Source organism: Vespula vulgaris, chromosome 9 (genome assembly GCF_905475345.1).
Source record: "Vespula vulgaris chromosome 9, iyVesVulg1.1, whole genome shotgun sequence".
Classification (NCBI taxonomy): Eukaryota; Metazoa; Arthropoda; class Insecta; order Hymenoptera; family Vespidae; genus Vespula; species Vespula vulgaris.
Window position 1 is genome coordinate 244,788 of NC_066594.1, and position 20,319 is coordinate 265,106.

General features: G+C 26.1%; 3 protein-coding genes and 1 pseudogene across 3 annotated transcripts; 3 read left to right on the forward strand and 1 right to left on the reverse strand.

Moving 5' to 3' along the window:
- The first annotated feature begins 1,734 nt into the window (after positions 1-1,734).
- On the forward strand, positions 1,735-4,924 carry LOC127066370 (protein-associating with the carboxyl-terminal domain of ezrin). Its single transcript, XM_051000024.1, has 5 exons — positions 1,735-2,318; positions 2,575-3,025; positions 3,088-3,277; positions 3,345-3,481; positions 3,759-4,924. The coding sequence occupies exons 1-5, from the start codon at positions 2,124-2,126 to the stop codon at positions 4,697-4,699; spliced, it is 1,914 nt and encodes a 637-aa protein (XP_050855981.1). The 5' UTR covers positions 1,735-2,123; the 3' UTR covers positions 4,700-4,924.
- Positions 4,925-7,179: 2,255 nt separating this feature from the next.
- Positions 7,180-11,131, forward strand: LOC127066372 (AP-3 complex subunit mu-1). The gene is made up of 9 exons (XM_051000029.1): positions 7,180-7,883; positions 8,019-8,203; positions 8,285-8,519; positions 8,727-8,886; positions 8,951-9,064; positions 9,207-9,386; positions 9,442-9,600; positions 10,398-10,448; positions 10,513-11,131. Exons 1-9 carry the CDS (start codon positions 7,849-7,851, stop codon positions 10,645-10,647), a joined length of 1,254 nt encoding a protein of 417 aa, XP_050855986.1. The 5' UTR covers positions 7,180-7,848; the 3' UTR covers positions 10,648-11,131.
- Positions 10,889-12,775, reverse strand: LOC127066376 (transcriptional adapter 1-like). The gene is made up of 6 exons (XM_051000034.1): positions 12,270-12,775; positions 12,140-12,176; positions 11,863-12,072; positions 11,414-11,766; positions 11,153-11,312; positions 10,889-11,051 (listed from the first exon to the last, which is right to left on the reverse strand). Exons 1-6 carry the CDS (start codon positions 12,338-12,340, stop codon positions 10,920-10,922), a joined length of 963 nt encoding a protein of 320 aa, XP_050855991.1. The 5' UTR covers positions 12,341-12,775; the 3' UTR covers positions 10,889-10,919.
- Positions 12,776-17,947: 5,172 nt separating this feature from the next.
- On the forward strand, positions 17,948-20,226 carry LOC127066378 (ubiquitin-40S ribosomal protein S27a-like; annotated as a pseudogene).
- Positions 20,227-20,319: the final 93 nt, after the last annotated feature.

Below are 20,319 nucleotides of genomic sequence, written 5' to 3' on the forward strand. Positions count from 1 at the left end.
AAACTTCTCTTTTAAAAAAAAAATTTTTTTGCTTATAAATCGATTAATTTATAAAATAAATAAATTTATTTTATATTAAATATTGCATAATATTCATGAGTGTGCAAGCAACCGAAGAATATCGATCAGAAAAAATACATGGAAATAAATTGTACCTTAGAAACTTGATCGACAAAAATGTTTATCTTTTTTGATAATTGAATAATGTGATTCTCGATTACATTGATCTACATACACTCAAATATTTAATTCAAGAACTACAGATAAAGCGATACAAAAGAAAAAGAGATGTTAAAATACGTAGAAAGGTAAATTGAGGTACAGAGTGTAAGAGAGGACAGTTAGAGAGGAGGTAGTCAAAGAAGCGAAGAGGAGGAGCTAAAAGTATGAGAGGGGTGAATGCGAAGCACATGTACTTTATACACTAGGATGTCTGGTAGGAGGAATGGAGATAGTAATGTGACTAAATAAATCCACTAACGGGGTTGGTTTTACTGCAATGGAAGGGGTAATTAAAACCACCCTTCCGCGGCAATGCGGTGAGGTAGTCGAGCTGTCAGGGCTGCAATTCTCTGGAAATCCAGCTGTATACTATATAACCAAGTCTGCTTTAAATTCACAAAATAATTTCTGTCGCAATGAGCTCAACAAATTAGCATCCTTTAGAAACTTTCTGATTTCAATGGAATTTTTAACAAATATTTTATATATATCTTTCATCATTGAACATATCGATATTGTAAGTTATTTTAATTCTAAATGTACAGTCTGTAAATTCCTTAAGTTTAATAAAAATAAGCATAAATAAAATTTATACGTAACAAAATAATATTATAGCAAAGTGTAAGCTATTATACCATATAATGCTATTTATATAATGCTATATGCTTAACAATAATATTTTATATTTATATTATAATATTATATAATATAAGAATAAAAGATAATAATATAATAGAATATAGCATTAAAACTTCGAGTATATATAATTTATTTATAAATAATATTTTAGTTATAATAAATAGCTGTATATAGAAATGTCGCTTATGATTATATAAATATGATTATATAAATATTATTTTTTGTAAAGATAATAATTTGATTTTAACAAGATAAGAAGAAAATTAAAAAAAAAACAATTTCAAAAAAATTCTATATCAAACTATTGTGAAAAAAAATACAGTTATATTCGGAAAAAAAAATTACGTTTTCTAATAATTATTTATATATTTGCATGTATGTATCTGTTATCTCTCTCTCTCTCTCTCTCTCTCTCTCTCTCTCTCTCTCTCTCTCTCGCTCTCGTTCTCACTCTTGCTCTCGTTCTCACTCTTGCTTTCGCTCTCTCTCTCTCTCTCTCTCTCTCTCTCTCTCTCTCTCTCTCTCTCTCTCTCTCTCTCTCTCTCTTTCGCTCTCTTGCTCTCCCTCGCTCTCTCTCTTTTATGTATGTGTGATTAGTAAACTACGAAAAATATTCCAAAATATTATCATTTCCATGTCAAATAATTTGTTATTATGCTTTGTAGAAAATGTAATAACATATAATCATATTAATAGAAAGCAAAAAAGTTTCTTAATGACAATTTATATAAATCAAATCGAAAATTTATAATCAATTTTATATCTGTTAAATGCTATTTTATACAACGTATTACTTTTTTGTTTAGTTCTTTTTTACGAATGTCTATATGTTCTCACTAGGGAAATATAACCTGTGATGGTGTTGCAGGCTTTACCACTATTCCACGCTGCTCAACTTTAAAGAAATGTCACGAGCATTAGTTGCACTGCAAATACTAATGTATTTAGTGGCTGTTTAAAGCTTTTATAATAATAAAAAGTTCGCAATTAATAGTAATTAAAAGTAATATAATAACAAAATAATAACTGCTATAAAACAATCAAAAAATTGTTATAATTTGTTGTTTATTACAAAAAAGCCACATTTTACATGCAAAATATCTTAACGTATTCTATTGTATTTGTCATAACAAGAAATATTTAAATATTGTTTAATTATTATAATTATATAAATATATTTTTACTTTGTTATAAAACGTAATTAACTATTGTTTATTATCTTAACGGTTATAAGTGAAAAGTTTTTGTACTATAATTATTTAATGGGGAATGAAAAAAGTGCTCTCAATGGGATTGAGATAGATGAAAAAGCTATTGAAGTCACGGATTTTTGGACACAATATAGTGCAAATGTTCAAAACTATAATTCTCAGAAAGTATCAGTTTTTAATAGTGAACCATCTTTACATTATACTGCAAGTTTTGGAAGACCAACCCCTTTGGAAAGAATTGCAAAAGTTAGTTCTTCAGTTCACTTCAAAGGATTGATCATGACATCAATCAATTTATTATGTTTATATTTTTTTAATCTGAATTATAATAATCATCAGTAAAAATTTATCTTTTTATTTTTAAAGTTTTTATAAGTATTTACATAAATTATAAAAAAAAAAGTAGTATATAAATAAATATATTAGTACAAATATTTTTTTATACTCATTTTTGTTATTTAATAGTAAAATTAATAACTTCCTTGTTCCCTTTTTTTTATAGAATTTGATGTTACATCGGCACCCTTGTATCTTAAGATATATTTCTTCATGGCATAAAGGTAGTAAATTCTTTTTATGTACGGAAGAAGCTAAGCCCTTGATACAAGTAATCGATGCACAAAATGCTCTTCAAATTTGTGTTGGCTTATATAGCATTGCTTGTGCATTAGTATTTCTTCATGAAAAAGCATTAACATCACATAACAATGTATGCAGTGGTTCTATTTATATAACACCAGAAGGATGTTGGAAACTAGGTGGATTTGAATATCTATGTAAATTTTCTGAAGCAACGTCAACTTACTATCAAAAAATAAGAAATTATAGATATGAAAGAGCAACTTGCCCCAATGAAGATATAAATGCATTAATTGATTCGGGAAATCTTGCTTCTATTGATGTTTATGCATTTGGGGTATTAGCTGAAGATATTTTAAAATTAAAACATGCAGGTAAAAATTAAGAATTAGATGATACTATTTTATAGATTTTAAATTGTAAATATTTATTGTAGATAATATACCAGCTTTAACTGAATTTCAAGAGTTTTGTAAAGAAAATCTACAAAGCTCAGATGCATCTTTAAGATGTAAATTATCAACAGTTCTTCAACATCCTTTTTTCACACATGATTTTATAAAAATACATGGTTTTCTTGAAGAATTACCATTAAAAACTAATGAGGAAAAAGAAGTCTTTTTTACGTAAGTTTTTCTAAATAATGATTATATCAAAGGCATAACAAAACTGATATATTTATTTCTTTTGTAGAAATTTGGTGAATGATTTAAAAGCTTTTCCCGAAGATGTTGTAGCTGAACAACTTGGTCGTTCTTTGTTGTCAAGAATAGTTTTATTAGATCAAACAGCTCAAGTGAAATTTTTGCCCTATGTATTAAAACCAAGAGGTAAACACTCATTATAATTTTATTTTATTTTATTCAATATATACTGTAAAACAGCATTATGTAATTTAGAATGTTTAATGATATGCAGTTCGCTAAACATGAACAATATCTGTTTATTGTTTATCCTATTTTATAATCTTCTCTTTAAGGATTTATCATTTTTACTCAAATTCTATATTATTTTGCTATAATTGAGAACTGCTGCTACAAAATATGATAATTTTTATTTTATACAAATACCAAATATATAACTTCAGATTTCATTATAATATTACAGATGAAAATGATGATATAGAAAACAGTGTATTTTCTACACCAGTTTTTAAGACTTATTTAATACCCAGACTTTTACAAATGTTTTGTATAAGAGATGTTTCTATCCGCTTGCTACTTTTATTACATTTCAAATCATTTGTACATACATTTCAAACTGATGAATTGAAATCTCAAATTTTACCTGAATTATTAGTTGGAATAAAAGATACCAATGATCATCTTGTTTGTGCCACATTAAAGGCATTAGCTGAAGTGGTATCTATCTTAGGAGCAGCAACAGTAATTGGTGGAAAAAGAGCAAAGTTATTTACAGATGGACGACCAAATAAGATAAAAGAACAAAAAGAAAATAAGATTGTATCTACTATTAAAAATAATAACTCTGACACAATTGCTTCAATGGATATGAATGAAATAGAATTGCATTTACCAGAACGTCTATCTCCAGATGGTGGAGAAGATAAAAAGGAGTCGTCATTTGCATTTGTTGATGAGGAAAGTACTTGGTCTGATTGGGATGCACACGATGCAAATATTGATTCTCATCAATCAAATGTACAAAATATGCAACAAATAACACAAATAGCAACTCCAAATATGGCAAATGTATCAGACTCGCCATCAAGTATAACGAAAAGTGAAGTAAATAAACACATAAAAAAAATAGAAATGTCAGATATTTCACAACTAGATATAAAACATTCAAAATCAATGAAGAGTACAATAGATGATTATGATTTTTTCATGGATATGGAACCTATAATAAAAAAGACACATATTTTACATGTACAAGATGAGAAGGAGATTCCATCGACATGTTCAAAAAGCATATTTGATGTAAAATTGTCTAATGTAACATTACAAGAATCTGAAGATAATGATGGATGGAGCGAGCATTTAGGTGACTGGGATATAGAAGATACTAAGGAATTAAGTTTTTAATAAAATATTTTTAAATTATAAGAGAATGTTTAGTTATAGATAGATTTTAATACCTACCTAGTATCTAATAAAAAGCTTTTTAATTATTAAATCTACAAATATTACTATAAAATTTATTTTTTTAAATGCAAATAATATAGTACACAGATATATGTATTTATTGTCAAAGTCAAATATCAACTTGCCCTATTAATTTAGTTAAATAAATAGCACATTGATAGAAAACATTAATCTCTATTATCAATATTTTTTACTATCTATACTTTTCTTCTTTTTTTTAAATCTATAATGATTTTTTATTACCTATACTAGCAACCATTATTAACAGTGCACCAATGAATTTCGTAAAAATATGAGATATGATTCTCAACTCATTCAACTGATGATAACACATGATTCAAAAACATTTATGTAATGGCAGGTCTATTACTAATTTTTAATTTCTATTAGTTGAGTCTTTTATATAATTTAGAAAGATATGCTTTTTTAACTCATTTCAAATAATATATATGATACATTACACATCAATTCTTTTTTCCTATACCTAATTTTTTTTTTAATTCCTGCAATTCAAATTTACTTTCATCAACACTTTGTATTTTTGCGACATTTCATATCAGCTTTGTGCAATCTTCATTTTATTGTTTTTGTTGAAACACTTAATTTGAACATTTCTGCAATAATTTTCGAAGCAATTGTTGGATCTTATCAACATTAAAAATTTTTTACATTATTATGTAATAGATATTTTTTATAAATTTTTTCTATTACACTTTTAGATATATTATACTTATATGTTATCATACAATAACTTAATTTATTATGGCAATTCGAGACAATTAAATAGCAAATTTAAAATGAAATTTCTTTAACATTCTGTAATCTTTTACAAATAATCTTACTTTCATAAAGTCTGGATTAGTACTGAAATGTTTGGGATCATTGCATCTAACTGTGACCGTTTATCTATATTCTTTGCTACACAATAACATTTTAACCAAGTGTTCACTTACTTTTGTCTCACAATAAACAGCTAATATTATAGTTAAGAGCGGCTTTTTTACATAAAAATGTAAATATAAATTTCAAATTTTTACTAAATAATGTATCATAGAGATACATAATAAATAAAGCTCAAGTATATAACAATTATGTTAATTCAATTAAACTTCATCATTATCTATTTCCAGTATCTCCACTTAATTTTGTTCCTGACTCTATTTTGTTTAGATAATATATAAATGATACACAGCCTTTAGAGTCTACTTTTATATGGAAGACTTTATATACTAATTTAGTACCAAATGAAAGTGTAAATTTTTTAAAATCTGTAAAAGTATCGAAATCTATGCAATAAAATTTTTATATTATTGTAATTATAACATAAAAATAAATATTAATATTTCCTAGATTCGTTTTGTTTATCTAACGATGAAATATGACTAACATGAATGAATTTAAAATTCCACAAAATTTACCGTTGTAAAATTGATACTTATCCGATCTCCTACAATCGAATAATCTTTATAAAAATTAACTTAAAAGCATCTTATTGTCATAATCAATTAAAAATTGCATCTATATAATTTCAATAGAAATACGCCTATCAAACATTACATTTGAAACAATTAAAATTCATCACTCTGTGAGCCACTTCAACCAAGTTCAATTAACTTGATCAGCAGCGTAATCAAAAGCAAAACTTTTAACTGTGTTCATAATCTATATTTTCGTAGTATCAATAAGCATTTAATACTTTTATACATGATATGGAAATGCATATATGTATGTATTGTCCTAACTTATTTTATTTAATATTGTTGTTCCATACTATGTATGCAATTTTTAAATAGTTAATGATATCAGGAAAATATAGATTAAAGATGACATAGTTGCTATTATATTGAAAATGTGCTATGGTTAGCACACTTTCCAGCCTATGGCTACCACTTTCTCTACAGTACAGTAAAATTTCGACCAATCGCGTTGCTCGATTCAATCGCCATAACAATAGCCATGCAGAAGTAATCGAAAAATTCAACATGGATTTCTACTGTTACAGTTCTTACAGATAGCCAATCAGACTGTAAGTTTATCTGATATAGTTCGGCGCGATAAACTAACCGTGTAAATTGCAGAAATTATTGAAGTAAATATCAAATTGAAAATAACAAATAATTATAGAAATGAAATCACAAAATGGATCATACCATAAAATATATTATATGGACTCTGAAGAGTTATAAGATTAAATATTTCATTTAATCAATTTGTTATTTTACTATTCCGATCGAATATCAATCTATAATAAAATATAAATATATAAATTTGTACTCATCCAAAGATAATATAATAAAAAATTTATCTATTCTACAATTGATAAATTTACTATTAAAATTAACCAAATATTTCGTATAATTCACTTCTATAATCTATACCACAACAAATGAAGTCAAACATGCTCTGGTAACGTACCGCAATAACTTTAGTTACGGAACATTATGTGCTTGGAACTTTTATGTTACGGTTACTGTTATGGAAAGTGTGTTGATTAAAGTTTATCGAGGTTGGTCGAAGCCCGTACAACGTTTTAAAGAACAAAAAATTCTCTATTTAAATTCTCTGTTCTTTATTAATTTCTCTATTCTCTATTCTAAAACTTTGAATTTTTAACAACAAACTTTTATGTTTAGGTCTTTTAAATTTTCTTTTTAACACAATTATAAAAAATTTAAATACACACAGAGCATACATACCAAATTTTACCTACTGTTTTTATTATTTATATATAATTATAACGGAAAGAACTGATGTCATTACTTGTTTTGAAATAAATATCATGAGACTATCGCATGTTTAATAATCCTACTAATATTACAATCATGCACTGAAACTTCGCAGTATAATATCGGCGAAATATAGGACCACGAAAAAAATTTCAACACGATGCGCTGTGTTTCGTGACCTATACAGTTTGTTAAAACGTGGCTATAGTGTCTATTAATACAATATATAACGTATGGCGGATCTATCATAAGTTATTATAGGTTAGAAGTACATAAAAATCTACAAGTGATTGTGTAAAATTACAGTATAAGTACTGTTTACAAATTAAATATTAGACGGTATTAGTTTCTAACTGCCGAAAAATGATACATAGTCTTTTTATTATTAATTCTGCTGGGTACGTAAATATTTTAATTCACGCAATTGAATTTAATATAACATAAATAGTTGAAAGAAACAAGTTTCATTTTTCATTGATTTTATTGTTTATTATATATATAATAATAATATAGAAGAATATTTTATTAAACAGAGATGTGTTTATGGAAAAACATTGGAAAAGTGCCGTTGCACGATCACTATGCGATTATTTTTTTGATCAACAACGAAGAGTCCTTTCTCTTGAAGATACACCACCTGTGATAGCTACGCCTCATCATTATCTTATTAGCATATATCGGTGTAATATGTTTTTTGTAGCAGTATGCATGACAGAAGGTTAGTCTTAATTCTAGTATTACAAATCTATCAACGAAATTCTAAATATTGAAAAGATATAACCTAAGAATTATATTTCAGTTCCACCATTATTTGTCATTGAATTTTTACATAGAGTAGTTGATACTTTTGAAGATTATTTCAGCGAATGCACAGAATCTATTATTAAAGAAAATTATGTAGTAGTATATGAGTTATTAGATGAGATGTTAGATAATGGGTTTCCATTGGCAACAGAATCCAATATTTTGAAAGAATTGATTAAACCTCCTAATATTTTGCGTACTATTGCAAATACTGTTACCGGTAAATCAAAGTAAGTAAAAATATTATTGACTCAAAATATCAAATTTTGGTTTGATTTATATTCTTTTGTTTTTAGACTTCTACGATTTATAGTTTTTGGTTTTTTATATATTACAAAAATTTGTATATAAAATTTGTATATAAAATTTTTGTAATATATAAATATATTTTTTATAAAAAAATATATTTAGTTAATAAGTTACATTGTATTATATAGTGTTAGTGCAACATTACCAAGCAGTCAGTTATCTAATGTTCCATGGAGAAGAACAGGAGTTAAATATACAAATAATGAAGCTTATTTTGATGTTGTGGAAGAAGTAGATGCTATAATTGATAAAACTGGATCAACAGTTTTCGCAGAAATACAAGGCTATGTATGTATGATAACTTGTCTATATTTCTTAAGTTTAATATTATTTTCTGTCATTAATATTTCAGATTGACTGTTGTATAAAATTAAGTGGTATGCCAGACTTAACGCTTTCCTTTATAAATCCAAGATTATTTGATGATGTCAGTTTTCATCCTTGTGTTAGATTTAAACGTTGGGAGGTATATATATATATATATATATAAAACATGACATATGTGACATATATGATATATTTGCTGTGAAATTGTTATTTAATGTTGGTATATCAAATATAGCTGTTTTATATTTAGCACATATATATACACATATATTTCATTTCAGTCAGAGAGAATATTGTCCTTTATTCCTCCAGATGGTAATTTTCGACTTCTTTCTTACCATATAGGATCACAAAATATTGTTGCAATTCCAATATATGTGAGACATAATATCAGCCTAAAAGAACCTGGTGGAGGTAGATTAGATATAACTGTTGGACCAAAACAAACTATTGGGAGAACTGTAAGTTTTTGTTTGTGAAAAGCATTTAAGAAGAATGAATCGTATTTTATTTTAGGTGGAGAATGTAGTGTTAGAAATACCAATGCCAAAAATAGTATTAAATTGTACATTAACACCAAATCAAGGAAAATATTCTTTTGACCCTGTTAGCAAGATATTGCTTTGGGACATTGGAAGGATAGATGTTTCTAAATTACCAAATTTAAGAGGATCTGTAAGTTAAACATAACAGATTATTCCCATAAAATTATATTTAATACACGTTGATTGTCACGTGAATTTTATATATTCTATCCTGGAAGCCTTTACAAAATTTTCATTATTAGAAAAATATAAAATCTTTCGATAAGTATCAAAGATTTCTTTTTTAATTCATACTTAAACATTTAAATTAAAACAATTTCTTAAAACCTTTATTTTAATATGTAGTATGATCAATTACAATTATATAACATATGATAAGATCAATTTTATACAAGTTCAAGTTCAGAAGCAAAATTCTTACACGAAATAGAGATATTAATTAACTGACATAATTTCGTGATTTCTGACGTTGGATTATTTTCTTCGGATTATTATGTGAAAATGCGTACAAAATCTAGAAAAGTGGATGATATCATACAAAAAGAGCTATGCTTTCATTTAGCCAATATTGTATTCCATATATTATTATAATCGATCATACTATATATTACAATAAAGACTTTAAAAAATTATTCAAATCTAGATGATTTATTTAGAAAAAAACATTCGGTAATTTATTATTGCATAATAAACTATTGTCAATAGTTATAAGGCTATTATTAACACATGTTTGTTTAGTTATTTTTATTATTGAAATCTTTTTATTCAGTGACAATCATATCTACACACATAATTTAATATAATAATAATTAATTTTTTTAATTTATTAGTATTCATCATTGGTGACTATCATGACCTCAATTAAAAGATAGGTGGTCACCATGGTAGTAAAGTTGTTTAGTAATTAATAGAGTAATTTATTTTCAGATCACCATTCAAAATTCTGCAGTCATAACTGAATCTAATCCTGCTATTAATGTATGTATTTTTTACTATATTATTTTATTAATTTTTGATTAATAAATGTTATATATTTTTGTAGGTACGTTTTACTATTAATCAGCTAGCAGTTTCAGGATTAAAAGTAAATCGATTAGATATGTATGGTGAGAAATATAAACCTTTCAAAGGTGTTAAATATATCACTAAAGCAGGAAAATTTCAAATAAGAATGTAACAGAAGTATGTAAATATATAAATTTGAAGGATACATTTTTAAAAGATTGTGATAAATTATATACAGGCTTCAATTCTGTAATTTGTAATATAAAGATAAGGAAAGTATATTATTAACTATTTTATTTTAAATAAATTCCAGAAAATATCATAAATACGATTAAAATATACTTCAAATATATGAAGTATTTATATATTATCATTTAAATACATATGATTTAATTGACTTATATACGATATACTTACATGTATAATGAAATGTTGTTTATTATTTTAAGTTCTACATTTTTGTTTTAATAAATTCCTAGCTTCTAAATCTTCCCATGTTGGATGTGTTGCATAGGTGTGCAAGCGTTCCATATTTGTAGCATAGATTGTATGGTTACTGATGAGATTTTTATGGATCTACGTAAAACAATAAAATATTGAACATAATATATACAATGTTACAATTTAACGATATTAAATTAATTAAATTAAATATATTAATGTGTTAATTTTAATACCTTTAGTGTACGTTGTAAATCAGCTATACTAACGGGTCTCAAAGAGGCAGGTGTAGTTTGTAAGGAGCATGCAAATGAAAAAGCAGTTGCTTGTTCAGCTTCTTCAAAATTCTGCCTTGTAGATGGAACTTGTCCATAAGGATCTATTATTTCTGTAGGACTGTACAAAACATATTATATATATAAACACACACATACGCGCGCGCGCACACATACACACACATGTATATATATATTTTGTATTAAATGTTTTATAATTACCTGTAATCACAAGACCGGATTATATAAGCTGTATTTCGTTTCCATGAACTAGGTACAGGGTTTCCTATACCATGAATAAATGATCCTTCTTTTATACTGAATTCCTTTCTATTTGTTAGAATTGCAGTAAGTATATTCTTCACAAAGATCTGAGTAGCAGCAATAACAATATGGGCAGTATTTTCTTCTGCACCATCCATGTTATTTTCCCATGCAGCAAGCATGAGTCTAGCTAGTACAAATGTTCGATCTGGTAACACAAGTTCTTGAGCACTAGATCTATTTGCTCCTATAGGTTCATCCCCAACTGGTGATGATGTTTGATTTAGTACCTCTGCATAAATATCTGCCGGCTAATTAAAAAAAAAGTAAAAAAAATAAAAATAAAATTACATATACATTTATATCGTAAACTATATAATTTTTTTATGAAGTATGATATAACAAACCTCGAAATTTGATTTATCAGTTTTATATTTACGTTTTAACCTAAGCCTTTTTTCTTTAAGAATCTTATCTTTATCTGTTTTACGATTTGGTATAGCTACAGCCAACCCTCTGACTTTGTTGAATAAACAAAGTAAAAATTCATTGTGCAAATGAACTTGATCTTCTGTCATGATGTTACGTGCTTCACAATCAAATTCTTCTTTTGTTGTCTAAAGTTAAAATTACTATCAAAATCATGTAGTGCTAATAATATTTGTTATTAAAAAATTAACATACCTTCATTTGAAACCAAAGTTTCATTTTCTCAAAATATCTGTCAATCAAACAAAGTTATAAATAACATATAAACAAATATATTCGTATATATAATATACGTAAAATACTTATTATATAAAATTTAACTAACATTTTTGCATTATCACCTAATGAAGCTGCAAGATTTTTTCTGGCTAAACTTAATTCTTTAGAAGTAGTCATATTTATAGAAATATTAAAATTAATTCTTTTAATTATAACGATATTTGTAGTTATTTCAAGTTAAATATAAAAAATCAAACATATATTAGCTCTAAAGTCAATAATCTTTTATTATGCAGCCATGCATAACGCAGTGTTACACTATAACTAGATTAAGATTTACGATATACTAGTTCAATAGAAGTTTTGAAGTTGATATTACAATAGGGATTTTAAATATAATCAACATGCTAGCAATATTCTTTATACTTCATTAAACCATTATGAAAAAAACAAAGAAAGCTATTGATTGTACAATTCTATTGGCATCAGATCCATGGGGTTCATAATGCGTAATCTGCTTTTTAATTAATAGATAATATAAACATAATGCACTGTGGAGAAATTATATAAATTATAGACAATAATTCGGACATAGTGAAATCAATCAATCATAGGAAATTATTTATCTGATATCCAATGAACATAGACTTTTAGTAATTATATAATACACCTGGTGGAGAAAGGAAGAATTAAGAAAAAGGATTGCCATTGTCACGTCTGCGCTGACCCGGGATTATAAAATAAAACTATAGATTAAGACTTCAAAATTCTCTAGACGTAACTATAAATAAGGGACACCTCTTTTTTGTAGATTAAAATGAATTAGAATTAAAATGGGAATCGACCTTAAAACTGTATAATAATTAGATATAATGTTCCAGCCTAAATATACATGAAATACTTCCAAAAGTTGTTGTTTAAGGGCGGCGTGACTAAGGCCAACTTAAACAAAGAAAGAGCGAGGAACAACGGACGCTAGCACATACGCAAATACATGCGACAAATCCATGGATCTTCATCCTCATCACCAGTACGTAGTACCTTGAACATCCGCAGTATCAGGAGGAATCTCTTTGGACATCCCTGCCGCCTGCTAAGGGGAGAGCCACCACGAACCAATGGCGACACCGCAGCAAATTACCTTTCGCTGATTGGTCAACGTTCTTTATTTAACCGACTGCATACATCCATTTTACGATTTTTGCTCATAGATTCTCGCAATGTTAGATTATCACTCCGATATACATTTTATTCGACTCAGTTTTTGTTACGATTATTCTTAGTTATTATTTATTTTTACTTATCTTTTAATTATTATTATTGTCTTGAACGGATCATTATTCTTGTATCTATTTGTTATTGCTATTTTGAATAAATTAAATATTGTTGAAGCAGTCTAAGTTAATAATTCCGGTTGTGTCTACAGAAACAACTCATTTTCCTAATTCATATCGAGACAAATCTTAATTCTGTTTCCTTCGATTACAAGTTGTTTAAACGCGATCAAAGAATTCATACATCACGGCACAGTCGACAAATTCTTTCGTGCTATTTCGCTAATTATCTCTACTTTCTTCTAGAATCCAGCCGAATGAGTCGAGGACAAATAAAGCCAATACGGCGGTAACTATATTCAATCTACTAATCAAAGCAGCGAATCACAGCAACGAGTCCCCTTCGGACAATCCTGTTTGCCAAGACGCCTCTCGTTCTAAAATAAATCGCAACGTTCCTATTCGTTATACCCTAAGGCAGGTGCTACCTTATTGACTCGCGTACTTCGTTTGACATATCATCAGGTGCCAGTCTCGTGCCATAGAACTGCATACAGCAGATAAAGATCAAAAGGCACATGATCTCAGGTCGTAGGAACTCCTCGAAGGGAATTTAATTCTCCGAGACCCGTACTACGTGGACGTAACATCATAAATCTTCATTTACAACAATAGATAGTACATTAATATTTTAAAAATTTGTTTTGTCTTCTTATATAATAATTACGCTTCTTTTATTTACATTTGGGCTTCCATTTCGAGGTAAGATGAAGGTATGGTTTAATTCATTTTTTATTTATATTACCTAACAGTTAAAATTAGCATATTCGATCCAATTGTCAACGTAAACAATTATTTTAAACGAAAGTATTTCAATTAATGTCAAATATCGCTTTACTTAAAACTTCTATTGACATGACACACGTGTATGACGTTGGAAAATTAAGTTTCCCGTCAAATTATTGCACACGTTTAATACATTAACTTTATCATTTTTTATTCGTAACATGTGTGGACTTCAGTGATAGGTATGCCAAAATATGAACTATAAGCAAGCGAGAAATATTGTCCCCGCCATGTATCTATTGTATCGGTGTATAAGCTGTGGGTTATATCCTCACCCATAATATAACAACATAGTTGGGTTAGGGTAGATAGGTAGTTTAATGAACCGTGAAGTTACAGTTTTCAACCTTATATTTATATTCTTTGATAATGGAGTGTGTCTTTGATAGATATTAGTGATTTGTGCTAGATATTATTAGTATATTATTAGTGACGGTATGCATTTGTTTTACAATATATATGTATAAATAATAATAAATGTAGTCAATAAACATAATAATTAGTGTATAAATTTGGGACAAAAAATAAGAATTATTAAATAATTATCAAATATTTTGTAAAAAAGAATAATTAGTGAATAATTATATATTAATTATATATATTCACTAATTTTGTATGTATTTGTCATTAAATAAAATTCATCTGATGTTATGTTCTATTTAGGATCTCCGTGAAACGCATGTCAATCATTAATGATGGAGATAAATATGATTGAATAATGTATATTTACTTTAATAACGTCCTTCTAATCATTAAAAAAGGAAGAATTTTAAAAAATTTCAGCTTCCAGTATAAGAAATGTATAAAAAGATTATTTAATTGCTTATCAGCTTAAAATATAATTTTACTGATATATTCCAAGAATTTTGAAAAATTAAAAAAAATTTTTGAAAATGTATAGCAGATACCTACCATAGGTATATAAAAGTTACTTTTTCCAGTTTTAAATATTGTTTCTATTATTCTTTTTAAATATTATTTCTATTATTCTATATAAACACCCATTAAGGACCTTCTTAAGCATTTTTTATATCTGGTTTCATCTTTCAATATATGTTATAAGAATCTATTGCTATGCATACACCATATACATACACACACATGAACACACATTTATACAAAACCATGGGATATAAAACTACTAATATGTATTTTAAATTGATAAATGATTAGTTTTTTATTGAATTTTAATTAAGATTTAAATGTAATTGTAGGAAGAATAAATTAATTGATTATATTCATTTATATCAATACAAAAAAGATCGGATGGAATCATTCAATCGTGATTCGTGAATTATAAATTTAGATAATTCTGCTAAACATTACTAATAAGATTTCTACTTTAGTATATAAAATATAAAGAGAATTACAAATTTTTCTAAAATTTAACAATTTTTCAGAAACAGACCTGTTAACATAAATGCTTGACCAGGTTTTTTTCCTTTATTTTTTCTGTAGAATTGTCTATTTAAAACTTATTGAAATGCTTCAGAAAGTTGGTAGCTTCTATATGCTAACATTACGAAATGCATTTCTTTATGTTTAGAATGAATCAAAAAATTGGAATATTGGTTTATGTATACAAACAAGCAAGTAATCATGTGCTTCATATCACTCAAGCGTTTATATGACAATCAGTAGTTAGAGTACGAATTTCTCTGTTGCTGCAGATTTCAAGATGCCATTAAATAAAAATTATTTTTCACAAAAAATATCAAAAATACTGTTTACGACAACAGTAAGTCCAGGAGTAATTCTTGACCGATTTTGATGAATAAGATTTTATTTTAAAGATGAAGATTTAAGTGACATGACTTTTCCAAAACTTTGAAAAAGCTTTATATTTATGCATAAACTATTCTTCATAAAACATAATATCTTGATACAATCTTTTTAAAGAAAATAAAGTTTTTTAAAAAAAATCTTGTCCTCGTTTAAACCTTCATCTTAAAAATGAGATTAGTTTATTAAAATCGATCAAAAGTTATGCCTAGACTCACTGTTGATGTAAAACATTATAAAACAAGGAATAATGAACATTTTTAATTAAGATACATTGCATGTTAATGTATCAACAAAGTATTGGATATAGTAGTAATAATGAATTTGATAATAAACAAGCATATTAAATACGTTTTTATATCCATTTTATTGATTGTTAATTTATCTGAATAATAATTAATTATTATTTAATTAAAATTAAAAAATAATAGGTAGTTCATAAAATACAATGAGATTGTTTATCATAATTATGAATTATGTTGTAAGATAATTTGAAGACTTTACTATATATTGTTTACAAAAGATAAACTATTTCTAAATTCAATAGCGATGATAGTTTCATTATTCAGAACGATAATTTTTTTTACAGATATTTGAAACAATGAAAGAATGCAATTAAGATATCACAGAATGAATATATCCTCAAATACCGAAAGTTACATAAATGACGTATAAATTATGAAGAAAGGAAAAGAAAATAAGAAATATATCTTATAAATGAGAGAGTTTTATAAATGAGTAGAGGAAGCACGTATATCATGTGATATCAAGACTAAAATCCTTAATAAAAAACATCACAATGAAAAGATTAAAATGAAGAAAAAAATCAAGATCCGTAAAGAAAAAAGAGTAAATATCAGAGAATTTGTAAGATGGAATTGTGGAAGCAAACTACTCTATTTCATATAAATAGTCATTTGTGGAGAGGTTGACTGGAGTTGATTGAATTGTTAAAATAGTTGTGCTGAAAGCAGAAGACCTGGGTTTGAGTCACGGTCCAGATTACCCGATGACCCAACATTTTACGGATCCTTTAGAATTGTTCTGATATATTTTCTTGACAGAGATTTCACTAAAAGAGCAGAAATATTATCTAATATAATTAATCAAAAAAAAAAAGGTTATAAAATAGGATATACCAATATCTAATATTAAAGCTCAATCACAATTTGAAATTTTCAAAGTAATGAAAAGTGGATAGCCTAAACGAGAAAATTTTGGAGAAGAATGATCATCGAAGTTACATTTGCTAGAAATTATATTGAAAATTTTACATTCAAACTCTTACAAGAAAGCCATCTAAATTTGAGAAATTTATTACATTATGATGGCATTATGTTTTAAAAAAAGTACATGTCAGGTATCCAAAAATAAAAGTAATGTTCTGTTTACTGGTTATAGACGTTGAGGAAACTTAAAATTTCTTATATACACAAATTTAGGTCTATTAATTAAATATACTATTATTAAAATAAATATCTCTGAATTAGATCTTATAACGCAATTTAGTAAAGTTGTACAAGATAAATATGTATAAATACTTTAGAACATTACGTTTAATTTACATAAATAATTTAGAAAATCATGACTATTAATGCCATATTACTTGTTTAATCAAATTTGATACTTTGCATAACTTGCTATAATTATAACGTATTAATTTATTTTTCTTCCTGTATACCATTAAAAGAATGATTGTAATGAAGATATCTCATAAAATACAAGTTCTTTTACAATCTTCATTTTACTAATATACATAAAATTTTAAATTAAATGGAATATTTTGTGAAACCTTGTAAATTCAAACAATAATTCTTATAATTTTTTTTTGTTAGTTTACTGATTTTTTTTCTTAAATGTAATTAAATTGTTACTGTTGCAGGAATTACATTATAGGAAATTATCGTCATGCAGATTTTTGTAAAAGCACTTACAGAGAAGACTCCATCACTCTTGAGGTAGAAGGATCTGATACTATTGAAAATGTCAAAGCTAAAATTCTAGGTAAAGAGGGTAAATTTTGATGAATTTGTTAAATATTTTGTAAAAATATATATAAAAGAAAAATACAAGGTTAAATGTAAAAATAAATTTTTTGTATTTTTATTAGGAATTCCACCCAATCAACAACGATTGATTTTCGTTTGCAAACAATTAGAAGATGACAGAACTTTGTCAGATTACAATATTCAGAAAGAATCTACATTGAATTTGGTTTTGCGTTTACAAGGAGGAGCAAAGAAACATAAGAAGAAGAATTCCTCAGTGCCTAAAAAAATCAAGCATAAGAAGGTCAAGCTTTCTGTGCTAAGATTTTACAAAGTATGTATTAAGGTCTATAGTTTTTTATTGATCTCTATTATACCATGTTTAATATATATTAATATATTATGTAAATATTATTATAATAATAATGTGTAGTATTAATGGTATATGTATCAATATTTCTTAGGTTGACAAGAATGGAAAGATCTATCGGTTAAGACGAAAGTGTCCTATGGAGCAATCTGGCGCTGGCCTTTTCATGGCAGCAATGGAAGATCGTCATTATGTAGTAAATGTGGGTAATACATGCTTGTATTTAATAAACCAGAAGGTAAATAAATGATAAATATATGTAAACACTGTATTTGATTCAAGAATCTATATATAAATACTTGGCAAATATTAAATTTTGATTTATTTTTTCTAACATACTTGTATTATAAATACTATATAATAAAACTTTCTTGATATTATATGAATCTCATCAATATATAACTTAATATTACAATTCTCAAATTTAAGAATTTGATTAGAAGTAAAAAATAAATTAAAAATAAAATAGAATAAAAGAACAAGTATATACTATCTTAATGTATAGCTAATTCTAAATATAGCTTTATAATTTGCTTCCATGTTTCATTATTTAAAATTTATGATTGAAGTATATTGCTTTGGTATTTTTGTACAAAATTTTATATCTAATATAAAAATTAATAATACAATTAGAGAGTGATCTAGTTAATCCTTTTTAGTTAATCTAATAGATGTTTAATAGAGCAAAGTCATATAAGAATAGTAATCTATTCGTTATATATTATGTTAGATATATCTAGTTTATCACATGTACAACAGAATTAATCATCTTTTTTCTTTTTGTGTGAAATATACATATATATTTAATAACACTAAAAAGAAGATTGATTCCAAATATAAATGGTAAATATTAAAATATTTATTATTGAATTATTCCATATATTTTGTAGAATTTTTAAATATAGTCATTGTTATTTTGGAATCTTGTGTTTTAATAACTGATGTCGTACTAAAAATTTTATTTGATAGCAAAGAAGAAAACATTAAAACCCTTTGTGAACAGTAATGAAAATAAAAAAAAAAAAACGACCTAAAAACAACAGATTAAAAAATTATAGAATTTTGTAGATTCTTAATTAGCTAAGTAACGTATCATATTACATTTAGTAATAATGTCAATATGCCAATGAAAAGCATAGTCACGCATGTTCTTTTTGTTCTATTGCAGAAAGATTCAATTAGTTAACAAAGTCAATAAAAAAAAATTATTGAATATATACAACAACGATAATAATTCATATGAAATCCCTTAATGAAAAATGTGCAGTGCAATATATGAAAAACGGAAATTCACTAAGAAATAAAAATAAAATTAAAGGATGTATTACATAATATGAAAACAATAAGGACAGACATTAAAATATTAAAAACAAAACTTTCAAATATGATAGAAATATCAATAAATAATGAGAAATTCTATCTGCAATCGGATTTTTTATTAAAACAAGAACTTACAAAAACCAAGTATATGAAAAAGACTGAATTCAGTATCAAATTTAATTAAACGAGAAATTACAGCATTTGATTCGTTTAAAAAAAATCAAAAATTATGAAGAACGTAGCTAAATCAGGTACTGCTACAAAAAGCAAATGGTCACTAATGAAAATGGAAGCAAATCTCTCTTATGTTGATCTGCTCAATCTATTAGAAAATCTAAACAAAATAATAAAAAATCTATAACAACAGCTACAAAAAGAAGAGACAAAACCACAAATAAAAATATAAAAAGTATTGAAATAAAAAACAAATTTAATATTCTTGAATGCAATAACGAGAAAATAACCATGATAATTGAAGAAGAAGTTATCAACATGTGTTATATAAAATCGTTATATAAAATCATTACAAAAAATTATATAAAATCATTAAATAAAAGCCAATCCAAAAAGGATATA